Source organism: Pogona vitticeps, chromosome 3 (genome assembly GCF_051106095.1).
Source record: "Pogona vitticeps strain Pit_001003342236 chromosome 3, PviZW2.1, whole genome shotgun sequence".
Taxonomy (NCBI): Eukaryota; Metazoa; Chordata; class Lepidosauria; order Squamata; family Agamidae; genus Pogona; species Pogona vitticeps.
In genome coordinates this window covers 175,207,886-175,235,099 of record NC_135785.1, presented here as the reverse complement: position 1 = coordinate 175,235,099, position 27,214 = coordinate 175,207,886, and the positions used below count along the sequence as shown (strand labels likewise).

Below are 27,214 nucleotides of genomic sequence, written 5' to 3'. Positions count from 1 at the left end.
AATATTGAGCATTTCCAATTAGCTGATGCTAACAATCCTTGGCTAATACACAACTGTTGGAATTTGTCTTTGAAGTGTTGTAGCAAAAAGTTCTGCTGTTCGTTGTCCCAGAGCCTTTTTGTAAAATGTTATTACACATTTTAAATAGAGATCAAGTAAAATATACATTTTATGATAAAACATGTCATAAGGTTTACACAGAGGATCCCAGAGTGTTTATGAAAAAGGAAACAACTCTCTAGCAGTACAAAAGATTGTTATGAAAACCAGTTTATTAATATATACAATATGCTAAAAAGCCCCAGTCTTTATGTAAGCCTTTAGTTGCCGACTATAATTTATATATATGTTCCAATTCAGCTCCCTTCCCTGAGACACATGGAAGGAGCCTCCCCAAAGAAAGCGAGGACTGTGAGTGTATTCAGGCATCCTCTGAGCAATGACAGCACCCTATCAACTGATCCTTTCAATCTGGAAACACCAATGAATTGCTTCCAACATGAGCTGTGTTCTATACCTCAGGAAAGCTTCTGGCAACCAGACCACATATATTTGCTCCCTAAGCTGGTGCCAAGTACTCTAATGTACCAAGTTTCACGGGAATGTATTAGCAAGAAATATAAGGCCAAAAGGAATGTTAACACTTAATAATTCACATACTGTTCAGAATTCAGCACCTTGTGAAATATTATTTTATAGATACAAGCCGTACATTCCACTTCCGTTTGAACTGATGGCTATTATACTCCTGGATAGCATGAAGGAAAGCCCAATAGTCTGTAAAAGATTAAAGAGAGTATATTACTTTTTACATAACACGGAGTATGGAAATAGATATGAATACTGAATGAACCTGGGGGATTATTCTCTTTGGCAAAAAGCCCTGACCTTCTCTAACCCATGGCAAAGAGGTCGAATCACTACAAGCATTGACAGAATATTTGATGACAATCCCTCCTCCTCTAACTTGCACAAGTTTAAATAATTCATTTCAAATCTCTTTCCAAACATTTTTGAGAGGGGAATAGAAGCAAGCACAACCCTTCTTTTGATTATTAATCTATTGCAATGACCAACTTCAAACCCTCACCTTGGGAAAGAATATTTATCCGTAAAGCCGAAGTGCCACGTATTCAAACTGAAAGTTTCTCCTCCCATTTAAAAGAGCAGTTTGAAGATTTTTTTTTAAAAAAATAGAGCTTGGATTAAAATGAAATAATCGAGTGAAAGTTTCATTTAAAAGGGCAGTTTGAAGAATTTTCGACAGAGCTGGATTTAAAGTGAAATAAAATAAGGCACCTGTGTTCAGTGTCTGATGTGTTATGGGAGGTGTCATTTAGAGTCCTAAGGCAGAAAGAGCTGTATCCTGTGTTGGAAGCTGGCTGTTGTATTTGTACATAACAACATTGTTTGGGTGGTTGCATTGCAAAACATTCCAAGAGCACAAGGACATCAGAGAGTGGCAGATCCCATGATCAGGTTTGGGATCACTGTGAATCATTGAGGATTACTGCTCATTGAAAGTGCCACTGCACTTTCTTCAAAGGAGAGAAAGTCCACCCCAGGGATGGGAATTTGTGGTCATTTGAATGTTGATGGACTACAGCTCCCATAATTCCTCACCACTGGCCAGACTAGCTGGTGCTGATAAGAATGGGAATCTAATAAACCTTTGGAAGGCCAAAAGTTCCCAATTTCTTGCTTACTCTAACTGTATGTAAAGCAGGTGCTCTCTCTATGTATGTGTGTGTGTGTGTGTGTGTGTTGAAATGCAACAGCAAAAGGGACATATAAATGCTGAAAAAGGCAATCCAGACATTTTGCTGCTTGAGCAAGGATCTTATTCCATGTACTAAAGCTGATTGGTCTGAAACGTTATTCTTTTTGAATCCTTCTTCTGCACACAGCAGAAGGTGGCAGGCTAGCTTAGAAGACACAGTGCAGCCAATGTGACACGCAGCTCTCTCTTCCAAAATCTTGCTGACACTACCTAACATATGCCACCTGTGGCCGGTGCCGAATTTTACCTAACAGTAGAACTGGCTCTGATGTTGACTTTCTTCTGTCTTTAATCTGGCCTCGAGGTAACATCTCCTTTGGCCTGGCTTCAGTACTAGAAGTGAGCCTGAGTGGGAAAAATTCACCCTGAGGGGCAGACTATAGAAGTTCAGTTTTTGGCACTCGCATACTTTTTGCCTTTAATAGCCAGAATCCTATAGCTCTCTCTCTCACACACACATACAATGGTGTAAATCACAGCTGCAATTTTTCACTAACCAAGGAGTCCTTGCTTGCATTCCTCCCTGCATGCTAGACACTTGATTCGGCACACAAGGAGGAATACAAGTGGCAACTCCTTCACTAGGAGCAGTTTGTAGCTCTGATTTATGCTGACACATTTATGCTGGCAGGGCAATAGGATTATGTCCAACATCTTTAATGTGCTTTTAATCTCTCTATGTGTGAATGGGGCAGACCTGCATTTAAAGCGATGAGCCTGCTGCTGTCTTATTTAATCCAGAGCTTGGAAAAGGTCATTTTGTTATGGTGTTTTTTTCTTTAACTACACATTTTAGAATCAAACAGCCAGCATGGCCAGTGTATCTCTTCTAAGCTCTGATATATCCTTGCTTTAAAAGTCAATTGACAAACATAGAACTCTGGGGTTTTTGCTTCAATCTTCTGAAGTTTCCTCCCTCTTTTACAAGCAAAATGCAGCACAGATTAGCTTTTAAACCTTGAATTGGCTCAGGAAGCTACCCATTTTTTTTCTGGTTTTGAGGAGGATGAAACTTTTATTTTCAGATCAGAGGAGATCCAGGGGGTGATTCCTAATCTGTGATTATATTCTAGGTTTCTGTGGATGTGCATGGTGAAAAATTTTCGATTTCCTTCTTTACAGGTATTTTTTTTTCAGGCACCTCTTTTATTTTCTTTCATTTTTGTGTTTTCAGCAGGCCAAGCCTTTCAATTAACATGAAAGAAAAAGTATTTTTCAAGTGATTTCATTCTGAGTTTTCCCATTTGTGTTTCCTGGCACTAGTCTAAATTAAGCTCTTTAGAACCCTTAAAAATTTCTCATAAAAAGCAGAGAAGCGAGGCAAGAGAGAACCAATCAACTCCAAAAGCAGGCAATAGTATACATGCCCCTTCTTACCTTCTCCTCAGTGGCGGTGGCCATCTTCAGAGGCAGCAGGCCTGGCCTCCCTTCTAGGAGCCCTGCTTCCTGCGCCCGGGCACCCACTGCTCAGCTGTTAGGCAGGCATGCACAGAGGCAGGGGCCAGTTGGGGAAGGGAAGTCAACCTGCTGTCTCTGCGCATGCGCCTGACTATCACCTGGGTGGCACATAGTCTATGCCCCAGTCCTAGCCCTTGGGGGCAGGGCGAACAACTTGGACTCAAGGCTTCAGATTTGGACCCAAAGACTGAGCCCTGGACTTTGGACTTGGGCCCCAAGACTCAGACTCAGGCCAGACAACTTGCCACCATCCTGGCCTCTCCTCTCTAAGAATGTTGTTTGTATTTATTTGCTGAATGTATTAATGCTATGCATGGGTCACTTTTCTTCCAGGAATGGGACTCAAGATAGTTAATAATTAAAAATATAAAACTGGACTTTAAACAGAACATCTAGGATATAGTGGCTTAAGTGTTGGACTAAGATTCAAAAGACGGTGATTCAATTTGCTGCTCAGCCATAGAAACACATTGTTAAGTGGTAACAATAGTAGATTCCAAGTGTGGTGTAGTGCAGTGGTCCCCAACCTTGGGGCTCCAGATGTTATTGAACTGCAACTCCCAGAAGCCTTCGCCATCACCTCTGCTGGCCAGGATTTCTGGGAGTTGAAGTCCAAGAACATCTGGAGGCCCAAGGTTGGGGACCACTGGTGTAGTGGATAGAGTGATGGACTAGGATTCTGGAGAACAGCGTTCGAATCCCCACTTGGCCATGGAAACTCACTGCGAGGTAGGGACTTGTAAAACTACTCCTTAAATATTTCACCTTGAAAGCCCTTTTAGGGTCTGTATAAGTTGGCTCCGACTTGATGACACAGAACACACACACACACACACACACACACACACAAGTCAACAATTGTGGAAACAACTCACATACCTTGAAAAGTTGATTCTCATAACCCCATAGGTGGAAAGAGACTGACAGAAAGCAAAAGCAAATTTAAGACATCTACCAACTTGAAAACCTTTCCCAACTAAAAGTCAATTGTTAGTTGAAGTTGGGAGGGAGCCAGCTGTAGGTCCATAGGTAAGGGAATGCCCGAGCCTGGAAGTAATTACCACAGCACCCCAAATCTTCAGGTGTCTTCCCCCAACAACAACAAACAAACAAGCAAACAAACAAACAAACAAGACAGTCCTGGAAGCAGCAATTTCTGATAGAGAACTATGGTATTCAGGTTGGAACACTCGTCCTCATTGGGAAATGTCATAGAGGAAGCTGGGGCAAAACAGATATCTTTGTGTAAGAGTGACCCAATTTTCTTTGGGGCACTGCAGTTTCTTGATGCTTCAAAAGCAATGCTGCTCTAAGTGCCAATTAGGTTACTTCTGCAGTCAGGTCATTCCTCCGAATAACCTCATATTAACCATCCCTGTATGCCAGCAGTATATAAAGCGCACTCGAACAGCTCTGACTTTATGGCAAATGTCGTCAAAACTTTTCACAGATGACACCCTGACTGTATCCTTAATGTTTTATTATTTAAAAAATAAACCGTCATCCCAAGCTGTAACTATATTGCATTTGTTCCAGATTTAGAATGATTTTTGAAAAACATTTTGTTATTTGGATGTGAGCCAAAGGGGGGAAAAGCCAGCATGTCAGGAAGAGCAGCCTATATATAGCTCAATGGGTTTAGGCATTTGGCTGCTGAGCAAGAGGTTGAGAGTTCCATTCCCCGCTGTGCCTCCTGCGAGTAGAACCAGCCTGGGTGGCCTTGGGCAAGCTGCAAAGTTTCAGGATGCCTCTAGAAGAAGGGAAGGGTAAAGCACTTCTGAGCATTTTCTATCTAGAAAACAATGGAAGGGATTGCCAGAAGTCAGAATTGACTTGACAACACACAGTTATTGTTTATTATCCTTCTTAGTCATCTTAAAAGATCGCAGCAGTTACAATAAACTTTCTTTTCCCATCTTTCTCAATTATGTTCTTTCATAGCTCTATATTTGAATGTTTTCCTTGAGAAATACAGCTTTGACGCTGAGCACAGTAATTCACACAATACCTTGGAGAAATTTTTGCCTTAATGTTTTCCCCACTTATATTTAAAAGTACAGAAATCACAGAGATCCAATGTGATTGCTGCTACATATATTTTTCTGTTGGCACTCCACTATATATATATATATATATATGCAAACTCCTTGCACAGCAGGCATTTTAGGATTCACAGAAACCACAATGTAATAAATGTCCATTGAAACCCCATTTTCCCCCGGTGCTTATATGAACCTATTGCTGGGCAACCATTGATTCTATTCCACCGAAATGGATCCTGACAGTGATCACAGAGTGGCCTTGGTAAACACATGGTGGGAACCATTTGTGAACAGTTTGTGTAAAATGATCTAGCAACTGTCACATACTGGTATCTTTTCTTTTTAAGACATATTTTAGCAATTTTACCTTTGCTAAGGGGGAGGGGTTTGAATGGATTGTTGTGCTATGTTGCTTTTACATGTGTTTTTAGTGTGGACTTTATTTGCTGGTTTTCATATAATACTTCTTTACTTTTTTTAAAAAATTATTTGTTTACTTCCTGTTTTTAGCTTTTAAATACTGTGTTTTTAATGATGTAAGCTGCTTTGGGTCCTTTTAAGGAAAAAGGTGGGGTATCGAACAAACAAATAAACAAAGCATTAAAACTTAGATTTTTCTGGTTTCTCTTCACATGGCATGGTTTGGAAAGTTGTAATAATAATAAAAAGCTCTTTATTAGAGATGGGCACTTACTGTGGTTCAGAGGATCAGGCCCACAGGTGTTGCATGAATTCCCTGGATTCCAGGTCGCACGTCCTTCCATAGGTGCCCACTCGTAGGAAAAGGCGGCTTCTGATGGGACGCTCAAAGGAGAAGGCAGGGCGCGGAATCTGGGGTGCTTGCACAATACCTGAGGGCCCGATGCACCAAACCACTGAACTATGGTAGGTGCTCATCTCTACCCTTTCTATTGACTGTTTGAAATGCACAGTATATATTTACTGCTTTTCCAGATTATATCCAGCTGGTTTTTACCTTGCAATTATCATGTGCAATTAGCACAGTATACTGAAGGCAGATATTGCAGAGATTCCTTTAAGATCTTCCAGTGTATAGTCTTCACAGCTGGATTTTTTATTTGCAAACCAAACTTTGATTCACAATTTAAAAAAAATCTGAAATAATGCTTCTCCTAACTGTGGAATAAATCCAACCATTTTGCTGGTTGTTCCAAGTGGGGACTGATAGCCACCATAGAATCTGAGCCTCTTCATGAAATTGCCCTTTTAATTCTGGCTTTCATGCTTTTTTAAGTCAACATGCTGTTGTTTATGTGTGATAACAGCAGAGGTGGGAGATATTTATTCCCTTTGTTGAATTTATAACATGCTAGCCTGCCAGAAAAAGGAATTAGTGACAAATCTAGACATACACTGTTTCTACATATGTGGTATTGTATGTCATAAATTAGTTTGCAATGTTTATGTAATACAAATTGTTTATGTCAGTGAAATATGAAATTAAAGGGTTGCATTCACACAGTTTTTCCTCCTTTTATGCAGGGTGGATTGCTATGTTGGGAGCTATATGGCTTCTTGTGTTGGCCAACATTCATGACTTTGAGATGATTTTGAGCAGAGTGGAATGGGCAACTCTCCTTTTCTTTGCAGCACTGTTTATTTTAATGGAGGTAAGAAGATTTTTCCCTTAAAGAGATGCCTTTAATTTTGTTTCCTTCCTTATTTTTGTTTTTAATATGGGTCCAAGAATAAGAGTGACTTAGGAGGTCTTTGCATAAACTCATGCAGAAGAGGATGTTGTTAATGGTCATTGCACCAAAACCAAAGAGATATGGAAGTTAAGCTCCTCTTCATAAAGGTGGGTCTCTTTTCTCAGTTTTCTGTTTACTGCTGGGACAAGAGCACTCCACTGATTTTCTGATGCAGAAATGGGATACAGTGAAAAGTTTAATGTGTTGCTGTAAGATCATTTTGACACTTTTTAGTGTTTCTATGATTGTGCTATAAAGTTATACATTTGTTTTCTTCTTGCTGCTACTTCAGTTTATCCTTGTGAAAAAGTTTTGGCATTGTTACAGTATCCTGATATTGCCACAAAAATAGTATTGATGTGGATTGGTGTCCCCTTTTAAGTCTTCTATATATTTCGTATTAACTGCCTCTTTTTTTTTAAAAAAAAAGAACTACATAAGGTGTCAGACATAATGATTCTGGAGCAAAGCCACAGATAAATCTACCGTTATATTGGTGCATTTTCTTTCATTGAAAATATCTGAATTCATATTTTTACACAACCCACAGAAAATTGGATCTTTCTTTCTATAAAGAAACTGAATATGCATTTGTTGCAATTATATTTTAAATATTCTAATAGTGGTTAGTATTTTAAGCATTCTAATAGTAGATATTCGATTTGGTGATTTGCCAACTTCCAGATACGACTTTACCTGTAGTACATAGAAAGTAATCTTGAGGTCAATCTCAAGGCTGCAAATGATTGGATGGATAGCTGTATTATGATGACAAGCAAACATTCATGTTTTTAGCTTTATTAGGTCCTAGCAAGTGCCAAAATGCTTATATGCAAAGAACTGCTGCTGTCCCTGCAAGATTCTCGTTTCCCTAGATCCATATTTGCAAAGAGTTATGCATGGGGAACTGTCCTCTGTGTTGAAGTGAGCAGAGAAGCTTGGGAATGCAGTAGCAGCATTTAGGCATGCAGACATGCAAGAATGCCTACAGGAATTTTTTTGGTACCTGTAAGCAAAGCTATGTAATAGTATGGTAGAATAGCTCACGTGGACAGTGCTCAACACAGCATCATTTTAAGCTGTGTACACTCAAATAATAACTAATGAATATTAAACACATTTCTGATTCCTGGGGAAAGTGCTTCCTTTCTAACCTCCACAGGTGTGCAGTTTTCTATCAGAGATTTATTTTGGGTACACCAATTCATGAAAGCCAACTCTCACTCTACAAAAATGTGAATTAAAACAGTCACAGAACATTTTTCATTTGGTTTCAGTAACATCCATTCTCCTGATACATTTGTCTTGAGATACAAGAATCTTAGTATTTGTTTATTTAAACTGTTTGGTTATAGCTTTTCTGCCCTCTGGGGTTCCCAAAGTGAGTAATGCGTAGTTTTGTTTCGAATGGTAGCAATGTGCCAGCAAAGTATAAGTGTTCCTAGTATGAGATAATAGGACAATGGCCCATAAAGATGTGTACCATTAGCCAGACTAACTTAGAAAGACTATAGCATGATTATGGTTTGTGTTTAACCTTTAATATAGAGGTACCTGTGCATTAAAAGAGAACCTTCATGCTTGATAGTTTTCTTGTTGCTGCACCATCATCCTTATAAAATATGAATCCTTTAAGATGACTAAAAGCAGCTCAGAGCAGTCTGCACCTCACTCCATATTTTGGATGTATTAAAAAGAGTAAAGTTATGTTATATAAGGATTGAGACAAGTCGTGCTCATAACTTCAGTCTTTTGCTCATAACCTTTTGTATTGCTTTTATTTATGAAACAGAGCTGAACTCTAATCTTATAACGCTCTGTAGGTGTTTACATCAGAATAAGTTAAAAAAAAAAACAACCCTGAAGGAAACAGGAAATAAGATGCAAGCTCTCCTTGTTAGTATCCTGGATTCATTCCTGCTCATAACTTTACTCTTCCACCTTCTTCCTGAAATAGACTTCATCTCAGGAAACGTTACCTTTCTTGAGATTTTGGCTGACTCAAGATGAACGGAATCAGTACATATGTAATTTGGTCTATGCAGCATGTATAGCAGTAAAGGGTTGCTTCTGTGTATCTTTTCAAACAGCATATCGTTTACTCAACACTAAAGTGCCCCAGCTTGCTTGTTTACTGTCTGTATTTCATGAGTAATCTGCTGCTGTTCCTCTTGGTGTTCCTTGCTTGAGAAACAAAATTCAAGACCCAATTATTTCTGGTTGGATGTAAATACTTCATCTGTAAGAAGACATCCAATAATAAGTGCCAGCAGTAAACTGCTAGTGTAGGTGCACTTACTTGCTGGTTATTTTGTTAGCTTGTATCAGGAAATTTGCTTCTACTGAGCTTCCTGTATACCAATTACAATACTTCCATCACTCCAGGAGAAAAGACAACTACGTAGAAGGGGAGAAAAAAAAGAGATAAAATCCTCTGTGAGGTGAAAGAGCAGCCTATAAAATAATAAAAATAATAATGAGAAGAACAGAAAAAAAGTTCTGTTGAGAAGGGCTCAGGGAGTGAGCAATCTTTGGTGTATATTTTTACCTCATGTGATATATAATAGTCCTAAATAGAATGTATGTACTGTATTAGAATCAAGACCAAGCTTTATGTGGAACGGGATGATGTGACAAAATGCTTTAAATTTTGCTTGAAAACAGCTGCAGAAAGAATGGGCTCTGAAGTGATCCCTTTCCCTCCCCCACTTTTCCATTTTTGATATCTATATCCAATCCCTGCCAAGAGGCAGTGAGTCTTGTTGGGGGAGAAGAAATACGGGTACCTGCATTTTTATGTCAATGGCAGAAAAAGAAGCACTGCCAATTGAGGAGTGTGTGTGATTTAAAAAAACCTGAGTGAATTCTCTAGTGACACCCCTCTGACTCTCCAAACTGCTGTCTGTAAAAACAGACTGGGCTTTCGGTCATGAATTTGATCTGTCTTACATGAAGTGTTGGTGCTCAGATATGAAACAGAAAATGGGGAGGTGGGGAATGCATCTTCCCATGGGCAGCATGTGATTATCCTTCAAGCTACATCGCCAGACCTCTGGATACAGAAGGCAGAATGACCTGCAGTTGTTAGGATACAATAGAGCAGGCGGGGGCAACTTTGATGCATCTCAGGGGCTCAAAATATGAAACTCAGAGATTGCCAAAAGGAGTGAAGAAAGAAAGAAGTGGCTAGGAGTTTGATTCCAGTTTTAGGAAAAAAGGGGGGGCATTTGGGGAGTGTTAAATCATGCAGGGGGGACCTTGTGACCTATTTAAAAGATGAATCACCACTCCTGGAGGATTCACTACAAGAAGGTGGGCCTGAGGGAGGTCTGGAGGCTGCGAAAACAGCCTCAGGGGCCACTCTGCCCAGCCCTTTACTAACTGTGCACTACTACCATAAAAAAAACAACAACAACACATAAACACAGTGATTTCCTGGGTCTGTCTAGGCAGGCGAATCAGGCTGACACCAACTATGGCAATAGAGGTGCTAATTTTGTTCTCTTATTATTTCAGTCTGATAAAGTATATTTAGGTAGGTTTTGTCCATAATGTTTGAGTCATTCTTTCTAGGGAATAAACTTTCTAAGTCCAATTTTCTTCTAGGAAGTTTGACAATTCAACCTTCTAGTTCTGCTGAGATGTTCTTAACCAGCTGGGCTGCACTAATTCCTTTCAGCCTAGATATAAGGTAAAGGAAAGGGTTCCCCTTGACAAATGTCCAGTCATGTCTGACTCTAGGGGGCACTGCTCATCTCCATTTCCAAGCCGTAGAGCCAGCATTTGTCCGGAGACAGTTTCCGTAGTCATGTGGCGAGTGCGACTAGACACAGAATGCCGTTACCTTCGCACCGAGGTGGTACCTATTTATCTACTCACATTTTTACATGCTTTTGAACTGCTAGGTTGGCAGGAGCTGGGACAAGTGATGGGAGCTCACTCCATCGCATGGATTTGATCTTACGACTGCTGGTCTTCCGACCTTGCAGCACAGAGGCTTCTGCAGTTTAACACGCAGTGCCACCACATTTTGCAGAGGTCCAGTGGCTGATGACTCCTAGGTTTTATTTTTCCCTTAAACAATCTCTTGTTGGGTGTAGTTAACCTTTGACTTAATGCAGAAACGGAGAAGGAAACCTCAACAGGTTAGAGCTGCTGACAATCCGGCCTTCTCGGCGGTGGCTCAGTGGTGGCTCCTCGCCTCTGGAATAACCTCCCTCCAGAGATTCGCGCGGCCCCCACGCTAGGTACCTTTAAAAACCAACTAAAAACATGGATGTATACTCAGGCCTTCCCTCCTGTCAACATTTGATTTTCTTTTCTTTTCTCTCTATTTATTATTTACTCTATTTTTGTATTGTATTTGTTATTGATTGTCTCATGTAATATTCCTTTTCTATTTTATTGTATATATGTTATGTTAGAAGCCGCCCAGAGTGGTCGTATAGACCAGATGGGTGGGATATAAATAAAATAAAATAAAATAAAATAAAAATTAAGGTTACTTTAAAATAGTTATTCTTGCCAGAAATATCTGGGTTGCTTATTTCAGTTTATATGCCACTGCAGACATTTCCTCTTTTTGTTTTCTATGCTCTTTTCTCATCCCCTGGAGTGGTGAGGAAAACTCAAAACAAAGAGGAAGTAGATTTACACTGTATTGCTCATAAATGCATTTGGGAAGATGCTTTTGTGAGCAATACAGCAATGCATTTATGAGCAATGCATTTATGAGCAGTGCAATACTTACTGTATCAGTAAATTCAGTCAGTAAGTTGCTGATTCACATTTAGGTGGCAGTGTAGGTCTTCAAGTTTTCCAGCTGTGTTTGTTGTAAGGTGAAACTGGTTGATAAGTTTTATTTTGGTAGTGTGCTGCCTCAAGTGGTGAAAGATATCTAGAAAAGGAAGTTTCCCAATGAGGAAGTACATAGTGCCTCACCGGGGGCAACTTAGGTCAGCCTATCCTAGGCCATGAAGCCTAAGCTACAAATAACACAGTTTGAGAAGCTAAAATTACAGTAGTGTTCTAGAGACAAGATTATGAAGGAACTCTGTGTTTCAGCAGTCATGTTCAGAAATAAAATGTGTTTACTTCTTCATTACCAGTGACAAAGCAACCTCATGTGCAGACTGCAAGAGCTGTGAAGAGCATGTGCTATGACAATCAGTTGCTTTTCAGCACAATCAGGTTGTTGTGAAAAACAGTCATCCTTCAGCGCAGTCAGAACATAAATGGGGGTATGGCAGTGGCAGCATACTCCCTTTACCACATGTGGGCTGAATCTGTTTTAGAACTCTTTGAAAGAATTTCAGTCAAACCTGAGTTCTGAAATTTCACCCTGAATTTCCTTGTGCTGAAGTGTGCTTGTCTTGTGAGAGAAAAACAGAAGCAAAGCAAGACCCCTCTGGTCATTTAAGCACACATTTAAAATATTGGTTTACAGTTGTGGCCTTATGTTGAGATTGTGTAGCATAAATCACATCCCACTAGAAATCAGAGGATGGTCAGTAGGATTTGCCATTTAGGAGGTAACCACATTGATAAAAATGAAAAAAAAAATGCTCCAGGACTGGGACAAGCAAATTCACATTTTTTATTTTGGCCACATAATGCAAATCAGCCTGGAGTTCCCCACCCCCTGTAGTTTTTGCCTCTGCCACTGGGACTACTACTTTTTTTTTAGTAAAGGATCCATTCACATCAACTCAGATGTGCAATTACTTGAAGTAATGCAGAAAAGCCTTCACCCTAGCACACACTTACATCTTTCCCTCTCTCCATTAGCAAGACTATTTCATTTTTTTACAGCTGCTCTTCTCTCTGTGGTCAGGACTGAACTTTTTTGGTACAGCTTAAAAATAGAGAGCAAAGCTTCTCTCTGTTAGCAAGAGTTTTCTTTTTTAAAAAAATATAGTGAGATGAAGAAATGAGGAAGAGAAGCCTTGTTTATAACTTATTAGGTTGTTCCTTTGTAATGGTGTCACCTGCAGGGTTATAAATAGAACTGCAACCAGCTGCAGATAAGGCTCTCCTCTTTGCCTGTGTGGCCTGTCAATGCAAAGAAACCTGGGGAAACCAAAATTATCTGGTGCATCTTTACAGCAAGAGAATGTGAGTAAATTCACATTTTCCTCACTGTATGGTTGCACCCCTACAACCTGAAAACAGCTAAACAATTAATTTGAATATTGGAAGTAAAGAAATATTAGTTTAAGGATAGTTCCCTTCTACTCTGAGTTGTTGATATATGATTTATCAGAGTTTAACATTGAACAGCAGCCATGAAATTAAAAGACACCTGCTTCTTGGGAGGAAAGCAACGACAAACCTAGACATCATCTTAAAAAGCAGAGACCTCACCTTGCTGACAAAAGTCCACATAGTCAAAGCTATGGTTTTTCCTGTAGTGATATATGGAAGTGAGAGCTGGACCATAAAGAAGGCTGACCACCGAAGAATTGATGCTTTTGAATTGTGGTGCTGGAGGAGACTCTTGAGAGTCCCCTGGAATGCAAGGAGAACAAACCTATCCATTCTGAAGGAAATCAACCCTGAGTGTTCACTGGAAGGACAGATCCTGAAGCTGAGGCTCCAATACTTTGGCCATCTCATGAGAAAAGAAGACTCCCTGGAAAAGACCTTGATGTTAGGAAAGTGTGAAGGCAGGAGGAGAAGGGGACACCAAAGCTACCAACATGAATTTGACCAAACTCCTGGAGGCAGTGGAAGACAGGAGGGCCTGGTGTGCTCTGGTCTATGGGGTCTCGAAGAGTCGGACACAACAACTAAACAACAACAACACAACATTGAACTTGACGGATTGGATGGCTGAGGGCAAATAAATTGAAGGTTAATCCAGGTGAACAGAAATGTTCTTTTTTCAGTTGAAAAACAGATTGGGGAACAGAGATTCAGCCTGTGCTGGATGGGGTTACCTTTTCCTGAAAACTCATATTCACAAATTGGGTACCCTTGGATGCATCTCTGAGCCTCAATCCCCACATCTTGGCAATAGTCTGGAATGCTTTGGGGAAATTAAATCAGATGAACCAGCTGCGCTCATTGGTGCAGATACTGTACCAATCTAGCTCCAGCAACACATGCTTCAGATACATTCAGTTTAGATCCCTGTAGTGTGGTTTATGTGAGGCTGGCTTTAGAAAGTATTAACAGATTGCTGACTCGGACCTGGTTACATAGAGAACTGAAATTCCTTGCTATACAGCTTCAGTGACTACTGGCTTGCGGGGGGGCACAGTTTAAAGTGCTGTTTTTGACCTACAACTCGAGTTCAAGCTATCTGAAGGATTGTGTCCCTTTAAGTAAACCATTCCATATTCCAAGAGGACCTTGTCAAAGTTGCACTACCAGGAGAGGGCCTTTTTAGTGGCTGCTCCCAAGCTGTGGAACTCCCTTCCGAAGGAAGCCAGGCTGCTCCCTTGCCGGCTGTCCTTCAACACCTTTTCTGTTCGGGCAGGCTTTTGGCAAACTGGTTACCACAGAAGGGGATTTAATGGGAGAATGTTGCATTTGTAACCTGTAAAATGTGCTTTTTCATTGGTTTATTCATTTTAATATGTATCGGCCCAAATCCTGTTGTGAGACTCTCCATTTGGATACTGGGCCATGCACGAAGCCAACCAACTTGTACACAATGAGGAATTCCACAAGGAATCATTATGGGGATCTACTTCCTTATGTTGGCATAAGTTACACAACAAGATTTTGGCCAATATGTTCTATAATTTTTTTTTTAAATATAGTAGATTAGATTGAGTCTACTCCATACATTCTTTCTTGTGTCCTCTGTAATCATCCTCACTCATCTACCCATGCACTCTCCCATGTAGCTGAGCATGGGAATGGGAAGAGACATTAGACTTATTCAGTCTTTCAGAAATGGTGTCTATTAACTACAGAGAGAGAGCAGCACTTATCCCTGCCCCCTCTGTTTCCTGTATTGTTGCTCTCCTCCACATAAAGAATAATAAGTCTGAAGAGGGGTGCTGCTGCTATTTATGGAGGCTGTCCACAGGAATCAGGACATAGATTTTTCAAGTAAACACAATTTCCAAATGTCTGAATACAGCTGACGTCTGCTCCGCTTATACTATATTCAGTTATGTTGGAGAGGAGTGGGTATAGAATGGAAATCAGTGTGGCTGATTATTTATTTATTTATTTATTTATTTATTTATTTATTTATTTATTTATTTATTTATTTATTTATTTATTTATTTATTTATTTATTTATTTATATGCCGCCCACACTACCCAGAGGTCTCTGGGTGGCTTACAATAATTAAAATTCAACACAGTAAAAGATAAAATAATTAAAATACAATTAAAATACAATTAAAATTGCCATCAGACCCACAGATTACAAGGGTCATGAGAGAAAATGTGTGAAGTAGTCCCAATTTAGTTTTCTAGACAACTGGATTTGTTTGAAGAAATCTTAAGACACCTCCACCCTCAGGGAAACATAAATGTCTTGAAAATAAATTTGAAACATGATACCTGAGCAGTTTAACTTATTTATTATTATAAAAGTTTATCTACCAATTGTTAAATGTTTTTAAAGATTTTACCTAATTATGAGTAAAATGAATTGTATTCCAGCTCTTAAAAAGCATCCAGAAGTGCACTATTTTTTCAGACAGAAGCTACATGAATAGAGTTTGGCTTCTCATTTTTTTTCCGTCTATACTCAAATTGACAAACTAATGATATTGCAGTGAACTGAAAAGCTTCTCTCAAACCGCAGTGATTGAAATTGCCTCACTCTCATATTCTGAGGAGTGTGCTGGGAAGGTGTAGGTATAATGAGGTGAGGAGAAGACAGTCAGGATATTGTGGATTCAAAACGATATGGAATACTTGTGTGTAAAGTGTTCTATCTTTGCCTGTCTTTGGTGTTGCTTCTGTCATCCTCCTATACATAGATGGTGATGCATATTAAGAGGAGCAGCCTCTGCCAACTGAGGGGGCTCTTCTTGTGAGTTGGGACCCTGGAAAACATAGGTTCAGTCTCATGTAGAGAGCCTTCATCGATGTCACCTCCCATATATAGAGGACTGGTACAATTGGGGACAGAGGGAATGGGTCTAGAGTGCTCTTCTCTATGGGCAAATATTTTTACAGACTTTCTAATGCCTTAGTAGAGTGAGTGTGTGTGTGCATGAATGTGAGTGTAGGGGAATGTCTGTACATGTATGTGTGTACAAGTGCATGCACTCTTAAGTGTGACCCAGATCTACAAGCAACACTGGATGTATGTCCTGAGGACCAAAAAGGTTGTGCATCTCAGTTCAGAGTGTTCATTTTCAACAATTATTACAATTAAATCTTTTTTTTTTAACAAGGCATTGGCTCATCTTCATCTAATAGAATACATAGGAGAACAGACAGCTTTGTTAATAAAGGTACAGTTTAAAATAATATATGTTTTCTCTTAGAATTGGGGGAAATTATGTTAAAGTAATACTTATTTTCTTTTGTCAGGGGTACAAAAATTGTGTCTAGCCTTCTGTTACTTCTCACCTCCCACCACCCCGTTGTGACCTTGGATTGGACAGTAAAGCTGTAGTTTTTAATTCTTTCATTCTAGCTTGATCAATAAGGTCATCTCATAGGAAACTGATAAGAATTTCCCCCCCTGCTCAGATGACATTATAAGTATATCCCCCCCCCCATCCATAGAAAGGAAACAATATACTGTAACTGTGCCTGTGGGCTGATATCAGGGTCAGCCTAACTTGGTATTTGTTGAGTTCCCTGTTTCGGCAACAGGGATCTGCTGCCAACCCCATGGGCTTCCTCTATTTCCTTGCTGCTTGTCTGTTTGCCTGCCCTTTCCAAGTTAAGAAAGAGCAAGGGGGCATCTATCCAGACTTACCTTTCACCTTTGGCTGGGCAGAGGTGATGTGAATTGGGCCCAGAGGGACAAGGCACGAGCTGCAAAAGATGGCCTGAAGATGCAGGTCTGCACAGGGCAACAGGCACTAGGACAGTTATTCTCAATTTACTGGAAACAGAAACTTATTTATTTCTCTTCTTTTTATAAAATGCCAGACGGTGCCTGAAGACCAACGCTTGACGGTTGCTATCATTTTAGTCCTCTGGGTCTCTGCTCTGGCATCATCCCTAATTGACAATATTCCATTCACTGCTACAATGGTAAGTTGCTTTGTCTTTGCTTCCTTGGGCTACAGATAAGAACTACCATTTTGCACATATGGATGCCTCGGTGATCGCAGGCTTCCTTTCAGTTCTCCCACATTCTTATTTACAAAAAAGTATTTCTGCATATTACATTATGTTGTTGCCAACGAGTTCCTTTTGATAGTGCTTTGAGAAGAGAGACCTTGTTGTAGTTCAATAAAAACAAGACATTGGTTCCTTTTGGAGGAGCCACCTTAATTGCACTGCATAATTTTGCAGACTTTTAATTGTGTGCTTTTAACCTTGAACTTGTTTTTAAATTTATTTAATACAGTTCTGTACTGCAGATGTGTAATTTAGCACCAGATATTATTATTATTATTATTATTATTATTATTATTATTATTATTATTATTATTATTATTATTATTATTATTATTATTATTATTATTATTATTATTAATTGTATTTATACCCCGCCTATCTAGTCATGGGAATCATACCATGTTTCTCTCTCTCTCTCTCACTCACTCACTCACTCACACACGCACGCACACACCCACACACACCCACACACACACACCAACAATCATTGCCCATTAGACAGTTGAAAAAGAATGTGGCTCCTTCGGGAAAACTGCTAACGCATCCTGCTTTCTGGTGTGTAGAGAATAATGGATAATGCTAGCTTTTGAGAAGGGTTCTGTGCTCAAGCATCTATTTTCTCAAGGAGAGGGATCTTTCCTTTGAATCCAGAAACTGTCTATATTGCTTCTGAGGGACAGAACGGGGGTGTATTTACTCTGCACAGCCCTGTGTGGAGCTGGAGGTTTGCTTCACTGTTTCTTCCACCAAAAGTGAGCTGCTTCTTCGAGTAAAAATATTGTTAGAGCAGAAGTCACAAAGAAATAAAAAATGCAGTACTTTTTTGAATCCACAAAAATGAAGAAAAGACATATGATCCTTCTACACGATTGGAAAATTAGGGTGGCAGCATGTTTATTAGACCACTAAAATCTCAGAAACATGACTCTTAATTGGGCCAGGACTGGGCTGGGGTACAGATGAAACAGGAAAGTCCCAGATATCATCATGACCAGATGCTGAGGCCAGTGGGTTCCAAAAATGGAGTCTGCAACTTTGTATAATCATCTTGAAGTAGTAGGTTTTAGGTTCGCCTCAGGTGATGCAGATTTCATTGTCCTTCCCAATCTTGGTGGATAAAGGACTGACAGCCATTCAGCAGCCCCCCCCCCCCGCCCTGCCTTATATTGAACCACATGACTCTTCTTTTTCTTGGAACAGAAGCACACAGAAATGTGGCAAATACATATCAAATAAGCTTGAGATAAAATGTAGTTTGTATACTTGGCAAGACACAGTCAATTGTAGTCAAATTAAGAGCTAACATTCAGTTAACTCCAGGAAGATGTGGTCTTTACTCTAGGGGTAGTCCTTGATTCTTCAAATCAAGTTTGCTGCCTGTTCAACATTTTCATGCACATTTTTAAAACTTACATTGGATCTTTTGGAAGCAGCCCAGATGCTGTAAGAAACATGCAATGACAAGATCAATTATCTTCGAGCAATGTACTAGAAGTAGCTCTCATGTGAATACAAATATTGTAATGGGCTCTCTTTTATAAAGCTGCTTTTTCTGTTTATAAGTTCTCAGTTGGCACTGTGAGGTAGGAAAAAATGTGATAAATCCCATAAGATGTGGTTTAAGTTTAATTAAATGTTTTCTGATATTTTCATTGCAGTTTTAAAGTGGAGAGGCTCTTGAGCAGATTTAAAATTAATCTATTTGTTGATTAATTAACACCAACAGCTTCTTGGTGTTATTAACTTAATAGGCATTTCTGTTCCTAGAATGTTCTGCAACATGCACCTTCCTCTTTTGCAATTAACATGTTCTTAATATTAATAAGCCATTATTGTGGGCTGCATATGTCAAGCCATCTGTTTATATTCTTTTGCTTTATTACTAGAACCTATAAATTGTTACATCAAATCACTCTTTCTCACATTTTTGTTAAAACATGATAATAAACTATTGTGCCACTTAACATTGCATATTCTGTGAATATGTGGCAAATGCAATGTGTGCATAGGAGAAAAGGCTGGGATCTTAGTAATATGGTGTGCTTGAAGTCTTCACAAGTCCCTTTACAGGGAGAAAGGCACCACAGAAATAAAATACATACATTAATAAATTAAACAAATAATTGTTGCTGCTGCTGCTCCTGCTTTACATTTTTTTAAACCCTGGTCTCCTGTCAAACAGTTGCTCAAAGGTCACCATAAAATCAGGACAAAATTAACTGGCAATTGAATAAAATATTAGAGTTAAAAATCAATTTAAGATGGCCTGACATTAAAAATCTATTATTTACCTAAACAGAAAAAACAGAATCATCCCCTAAAGCTCCTTGTAAAAGGCGAGGTCTCTGCTAGTCTTGTCAAAATAACCAACACACTTAATTTGAGGCTTCTCTGGAGGAATACCTTTTATATAGATATCTCTAGATTTGAGCTTCATCATTCTTTTACCTCAGCAAGGCCAGGAGTCTAGGCTAAGGCTTCAGCTAAGGATCTTAGGGAAAGTTCACAACTGAGTCCCTAGCCTGCTGTCTAGATTCCTCACAGTTTTTCCAAAATGCCCCAATTCGTAATAGGGAACAGCAATCCTTGGCAGGATGGAGTGCAGCTATTTCTCCTTCTGCCTTATGTCTCCTGCTGGTCTTTGATACTTCAGCTTGTATACTACTCTCTAATGTACCATGTTATTTTGTGAAAATGTGCAAGATGATGTTTCTGTTGTGGATAACTGGGTGCACTCAGCTTACACTGGAGATTTGTGTCTTTGCAAGTGTACCTAGAACCAACCATTCTGATATTCAGGAGTTGAATCTGTATGTTATGTTAGATGCCGCTTACTTTGCTAACAGATATTTCACTTGAGGGGAGGTTAGCGGGTAAATGAGCAATATGGTGTACTTGAGGTCTTCATTCTGCAAAGTTTACAAAGTAAAACAGAGTAGAAAGGAATAATTACAGGAGTACTGAGCATATCTTGGGACCTGGAAATATTTTCTCATTGCATGTGTGTAATGGTGCTTCCTACATGTTCACTTTAGTACCAAATCATGCTCAAAATCCTACCTTGTGGGATGCAGTCTTAGAATGCTGGTGAGTTTCACTTGTGTAGCACAAACTATAGTGAGAAGGTGGTGCAGCTATGGTTTCTTCATTGCTTTTAAATTGACAAAATACAGTACATTAAAGGACCTACATGATATTCTAATGCAGAATTTAGACAGTTGTTGTTTCTGTTGTTATAGAAAGGAAAAGGGTTTAAAGGCTAACAGTGATAGATATCACATTGACAAGGCAGCCACATAATTGCAAGGGTGGCATAGGTAGAGCGATCAGTCTTAAGAGCCCGGAGCTTTGTGACTCAGGCAAAATCAATTTGTCAGATAAACAGAAACAGATAAGCTTACATAGGAAGTGCTTATAATCCTTGGTGTTGGTTCTAACCGAGGTGGTGTGTCTTCATATTGTCAGCTTCAGTCTTGGAAAAAGATGGTGAACTTCTTCAGCCTGGAAGCCACATTCCAATCTGAAGAAAATGGTGGAGACGATATTTCAGCAGTGGGTGGGCAAGTTCTTGCCAGCAGTACATGGCAAGAACAAAGCAAAGTGGGCAAGGTCATATGAGTGGTTCTTGGGCTTCCATGAAAAACTTCAATGAAAAACCTACTTGGACTCTGAAGAGCCACTTTTTTTTTTTCTAAATCTCTGATCACTTTCCAGAGATAATATCAGAAGAATGTTCTGGGCTACATCTGGCTTATGGGCCAGAGATTCTTATTTTGAATTTAAAGGATTCTTAAGACCTTAAGAGCCATTCATTTGCTTACAACTTCTTTGGTGGGAGAAGATAAGGCTATTTATCAGTCTTTCATGTTTGAATGTTGACTCTCTATATTCTTAAAATCAGTGTCTTCATATAAGGGACAAGGAGTCTGATCCTGGTCATTTTTATGTTAGCTTTCCAATTTGTGTGCGTGGGGTGGGGTGGGATTTGGATATGAGAAAGCATATAAATGTGCCGTCTTTGAAAACTGTACCATATGCTTTTTTGAAACATTTCAAGGAAGACTAAGTTGCTAACTGAGACCCACCCCATCATAGTTTTAGACAAAATAAAATGTTAAACACCAAGTTCCTTAGTCTACAGTTTGATTTCACTTTATTTCATTCTAACTGGTCATCAAAGGTGATCAGTGTTCACTGTTAACAATGTTGTTTCTATTATTAATTTAATTTATTCTTTGCAGATCCCTGTACTTCTCAACCTGAGTCAAGATCCTGAAGTGAATTTACCTGTGAAGCCCCTGATATTTTCGTTGGCCATGGGTGCATGTCTTGGAGGTAAGCAACAATTAAAAGAAATGGAAAACTTCCTCTCCCCTCCCCTCTGTAGGCAAATGACCAAGAAGCTTCCCATGTCTTGAGATCATTCAGCAGCTTCTGCACAGAGACAGCCAGGCAGCTACTTTCATTTCATACCAACAATCATACAAACATGAACCAAATCAAAATGGAGTGATCTTACCTGTCTTCCCCCCCAAAAAAATCCACATACACAGTAGATCCAAAAAGGTGCTAGTAGGCATCAATCAGAGGCAGGCTGGTTTGCAACAGCACATACATCATGTGGTTGCTGGAAAAAAGGAGTGAACCAGCCCATCCTGTTCCCAGAACAAACTGTGAAACAAATGTTCATCTGATCACACCCTAATTTCTACATACCAATTTTTCAAGAATTTCTTCAAAGTAGTTACAGTTTTTAAAAATGAGACATGAAGTGCTTTGGATTCTATAAAGTTACTCCATGGTAGACAACATTATGCACTATGATTTTGAAACCTCTCTAATTGTGACTGAATTGTCTAGATTCCTGTATCATTTTGCCTGTTTGACTCTTCAAATACAAGCCTCTCTCAGGCAGGAAATGATGTGATAGCTATACATGGAAGTGTCCAAATGTGTCTTTGTCTACTAAAGAGAAAATTAAGGTTTTCTCAGTCTTCATTTCCATGCTGATTTCAAGACATGTTGAGATTGTAACCTTGGGAACACCAGTGCATACCAAGTTCAATAAAGCTTTTTCATTCGTAAAGCTGTTCTAAGGGAAGAAGAAACAAGGGAAGCAGGGCTGCTTAAACCTTTTCCCTCTAGGTTTTTGTGGCTCAAAAAGCCTATCTTGCTTTCCCTCTCATAAAGTGTGTATAGGTGTGTGTTTAGAACATGTTTCTATGGCATGTGGGAATCCCTCTGGAGATGCTTTTTTATTTTTCAGGACTAGCAAAGGAAAAAAAAGCTGAATATAAAAAAGCTGTCATATATCCCTGGACTGGAAAATGGGAGCTTCTACTTTAGTCTTTTGGAAGACCAAAATCCATCAGGAAAATTGTACATCCATCCTTTCCAAATGAGCGAATAAGTGTACTTGCCTTTCTCCGAGCTTCCTGACATGCTGTGCTTCTGTGTGTCCTTTGCTCATAGTTACATTTAACTGAGACAAGAGCTCTGCAGACTGCTGGAATGAGAGATGCAATGAGGGGGCTTGCTATGATCTTGACAGGAGAGGAGAGGACTTGAATGAGAAACTTGCAATTTGTGACAATGAAATGAGAATGCTGGAAAGACAGGCAGCCACAGCATCTCATCTTGCAGAGACCTTATGACTGGAACATTCAGATGGTTGAGAAGTTACCACAATGGGCTGTGCTCATGAAAAGCCTGTGACTGATTCGAAGTGGCATCAGTCTCACTAGTAATTGAAAGCCTATTGTGTCCACTTTGATTTTTCTAGCTTCTAGATGGAATTTGAGCATTATTCCCTTGCAAGAAGGATGTTGCCTCAGAACACTGTGCCCATTATTCATCCTCCCCTACCAGCAAGTTCAGAATCCCATCAGGAAAACAGTAGCTGGATGTTGGTGGTGGTGGGGAGCTTGACTTGGCCAAAATGGCAAACAAGAAAGGGTTCTGTTCATCAGGAAAGGGGAAATCAAGCTTCCAGAATTGATGTATTGATATCTTAGCCCACAGAGTACTTTATAGCTCACTCCTGGGGCAGCTGAAGCGGTTCCACTGCCTGAGGCCAGAAGCAGTCCCTCTGCCCGCATCATTGCTGCCACAGCAGTAGCATCCCAGAGGAGGGGGGCGTGATGGTCATGGCGGGGGCAATAGTAATGCCCATTCCTGCCCCTTCTCCAGAAAGAGGTGAGAATGAGGTTGCTGCAGTGGCTCAAACATCCCTCCTCACAGCCAAAGCAACAAGAAGAGGGGACCGGCACTCGCACCCACTCCACCAACTAGCTGCCACCAAGAAGGGACACAGCAACCGTGGCCACTGCTGCAGTGAGACTAAAATGGGGGTGGGGGAGGTGTGGTACTGCTCACAATTAAGTGTGTCAAGGGAGATGAATAAAATAAAAGACTTGAGAGAGCGACCAGGCATGGAGTGACCTGAGGATCAGGAGGACAGGGTTTCTGTATCTTCAATAGCTCCTTGGAGGCAGAAATTCCAGCAGGTGCCGCTTGCCTTAAAAGCTACACCTGCTGAAATTCCCTTTTCAGAGAACCCAGTCCTCTTTGTCAACAGGTCACCACAGACAGAAACAGTTGTTACAGTAGTGACTGCCTCTATTGAGAGCAGAAGCGTGATTGACCATTAAAATGTAAACATTGGTTTCCTCTGACTGACTGACTGCTAAGACACATACAACACAGATCACACTGATGGAGGAAAATATAGGTTTTTTTTAATTGTTTTGACTTATATAACACCCCATAGTGCTTGAAGCACTCTCTAGGTGGTTTACAACATAACTAGGCAAGGAACACTTTGCCCCCCCAATGAGTTAGGTTTTCATTTCACCTACATCCGAAGGTTGGGGGCTGAGCCAACTTTGAACTGGCTACCTGATCCTGTTGAGGCGAAACTTGGGTCAGGAGCAGAGACTTGACAGCAGTATTGCAGTATAACCATTGCGCCATGGGGCTCGTGTGTAAGACCAGAATATACCCATTCCCCTGAATGTTTGTTTTTACTCAGAAGGAACAGCAGCCAGAAAATGATTCAACACAACAGCAAAGCGAGAGAGAAGCCAGAGTGTCATGGAGTAGAAGAGTTTTTAAAATATGTTGTCTAAGTGCTTCACGTTCCCTCCGTCCACCCCCACCCCACCCCCCATCAGGCTGACCCACTCACAAGCCTCTGCGCACCACATGGGTCATCCAGAGTCACCAGTGGCCCAGTCCGGGAAGGAGCATGGGCTACCCTTTCCTGCCTCTTCCAGCAGCTGACCGCTCAACGGCCCCTGCCCTTCTCGCCTGAATGGTTGGTCGGCTGCTGGAGGAAGCAGGAAAGGGTAGCCCAAGCTCCTTCCTGGATTGGGCAGCTAGTGATGGAAGACAACCCAGGCACCATGCAGACGTTTGTAAGTGGAGCAGCCATCCAGGGGGTAGTCAGAAAGAACATGGGGTAGCTGTAGTGCCACACAATCTAAGTCAGACAATGAGGCATAACTTAAGCTGCGTCCATCTCCAGCATCATCGTGCCTGTTGTTAAACCTTGATTCTTGAATCCAGCTCCACCCAGGTGTGACTAATGCATATACAATACTGTATAAGATTCCTGTCAGTGCTACCAAATCATGGCATCTCCTAGATAAGTAAAGAAGGAAGAAACATTTTACAAAAGCTATGTTCTAGCTTAAATTTGAACATTTCTGCCACAGATCCCCCAGAATTATCACAATATACCAGATTCTTCGACTTAACAGACTGATTTTGTGGCTTCTGTGTTCTATAGTACACTTATGTGTGTTTTTAGAAGGATTGCAGATGCTACTCTGGAGGCCTTTGCTCTTAGCACTGTGGCTAATAGTAACAGATCAAAAGACTGGAGCTGTTAAAAATATGCCCAAGCCTTACAGAAATGTAAGGCTCGCAGTCTAGACCCCAAATGCACTCTGGGCTTCAAAGCAGATAATAGTATGGCTACTGGAAGCAGATTATAGTTGAGACTGATGAGTGGCTTGTTGAAGAAGACAGGCGAGAAAAGGATTATACCTGAAACAAAGAATAACTGATGAGTAGAAAGAAAGCAGGAGCATTAAGAGCAAATCAAAGCGGTACACACCACCACTGTGTAAATTGGAATAGACACACACACACAAAAAGATGTGATAGCATAGATATATACAAATCAGGAGTCCTTACCTTCAAAGCAAGCAGGGGAAGCTTTAAAGGGCAATGCAGCAGCATGTAAAGAGAGTTTAAGGATGCATAAATGGGCATCTGGCTACTAAATTACATTTTGAGACACCAATTGAGAACAAAGGAGAAGCTAAGTAGGCTAACATAGATGGCAATTCTTCTTTTGTAGCTTATGCACAGGGATGGAAAAAGATATAACAGAGTCAATGTCAAGACAGATATATAGACTTTTGTGGGGAGAAACAATAACAAACAAGTTTTTTTAAATGAAAAAAGGATAAATAAATTTATCTGTTGCTTTTATAAACTGAGCTTGGAGATAGTGTAATACTGAATCAACAACAAAATGCTTACATTTAAATCCTGGTGGAAATTTACAAAATAAATTATTTTTCATATTTATTGAAAGAAATGCAAAATTTGTATTATGAATTTCTGCAGCGTTAACAGCAAAGCCAATAAAAGCAATTACCAACTTTAGCAGAATTATTATTGGAAAATGGGTTCAACCTCACGTCTCATCTCTAAAGAGCAGAAAATTCAGAGTAGACTTGTCAGAGTAAACATCCTTGAATACGCTGAATCTTAAGAGGCATTTATAAAAAAAAATGAGGAGGCTGTTACAAGAGCAATTCATTTTATTTTTCATCCATTCGATGTGACAGGTAAACATTCAAAGGATCACACTGCGCATTGGGACTGTCCTCCAGGCCTAATATGTGAAATAAATAAAACCATTCACACATTAGGCAAAAGGACGTTATCATAGTGGTGAAGTATAATGAAATGAAAAGGGTATTTTCAATCTTCTGAAATGAGACCTAGACAGAACATTTATTTCAGGAATTAGCCAACATTGCCAGCCAGTTTATTAATGGATTTCTCATTCCATTTTATAAAGGAAACTCTTTCCCACATAGCACTCTATATTTCATGTGCAGCTCCCTCGAAGGCAAAGTGAAAGAAAAGTGACTTCAATCTGAATCTGTTTTTCCACCAACATTTCCACGAAATAAGACCAGGCATGAGGGTAAAAAGAGTAAAGGAATAAGCAAGCAGCAAGCCTCCTGATGTGATAACGGGCTGGCACTGACTGATGTATCAGCAGAAGGAAGCAGTGGGGAACACAGTTAGCTGGAACTGAGTGAGCAGAGCTAGGTTCAAGAGAATGTTTTTCCATGGATGCTACTCTGCTCAGTTCCATTTGCTTATGTCATGGAGGGCTAGCACTGCAGGCACAAAATTATGAATTAATGACATGAAGGGAATTACATATTGAGCTATGCCCAAAGTGGATGCATCTGTCTATCACCAATCCCATAAGAGAACATTCTGAAAAGTCTCTTTTATTAGCAATAAATCTGATATTTTGTAACTGGACAGAGAATGCATATGTGAAAATCAGTAGCTATATCTGAAATGAGTTTTAAAAACTGTTATTATATTGCTCTTTTCTCATTCAAATATCTTCAAATAGAATAGTTTTTTTTGTCACTAAATTCTATGTAGTAGAATTGTTCCTTAAAGGTTATCAGCACACTGTTTACTTCTTTTTGAGCCAGAAAGAAAGAAAGAAAGAAAGAAAGAAAGAAGAGAGAGAGAGAGAAATAAAGAAAAAGAAAGAAAGAAACAGAAAGAAAGAAAGAAAGAAAGAAAGAAAGAAAGAAAGAAAGAAAGAAAGAAAGAAAGAAAGAAAGAAAGAAAGAAAGAAAGAAAGAGAGTTTCTTGGCATGTTGTTGTTTCTTTTACTTATG

General features: G+C 39.8%; 1 protein-coding gene across 1 annotated transcript in view; it reads left to right on the top strand.

The window, feature by feature from the left end:
• Window positions 1-27,214, top strand: part of OCA2 (OCA2 melanosomal transmembrane protein) — a 220,359-nt gene that overhangs the window by 169,081 nt on the left and 24,064 nt on the right. The window contains exons 20-23 of the mRNA XM_020796810.3: window positions 6,784-6,911; window positions 16,361-16,420; window positions 17,070-17,174; window positions 21,506-21,599. Coding sequence (XP_020652469.3) covers window positions 6,784-6,911; window positions 16,361-16,420; window positions 17,070-17,174; window positions 21,506-21,599 — 387 coding nt within the window. The remainder of the gene's footprint in view (window positions 1-6,783; window positions 6,912-16,360; window positions 16,421-17,069; window positions 17,175-21,505; window positions 21,600-27,214) is intronic.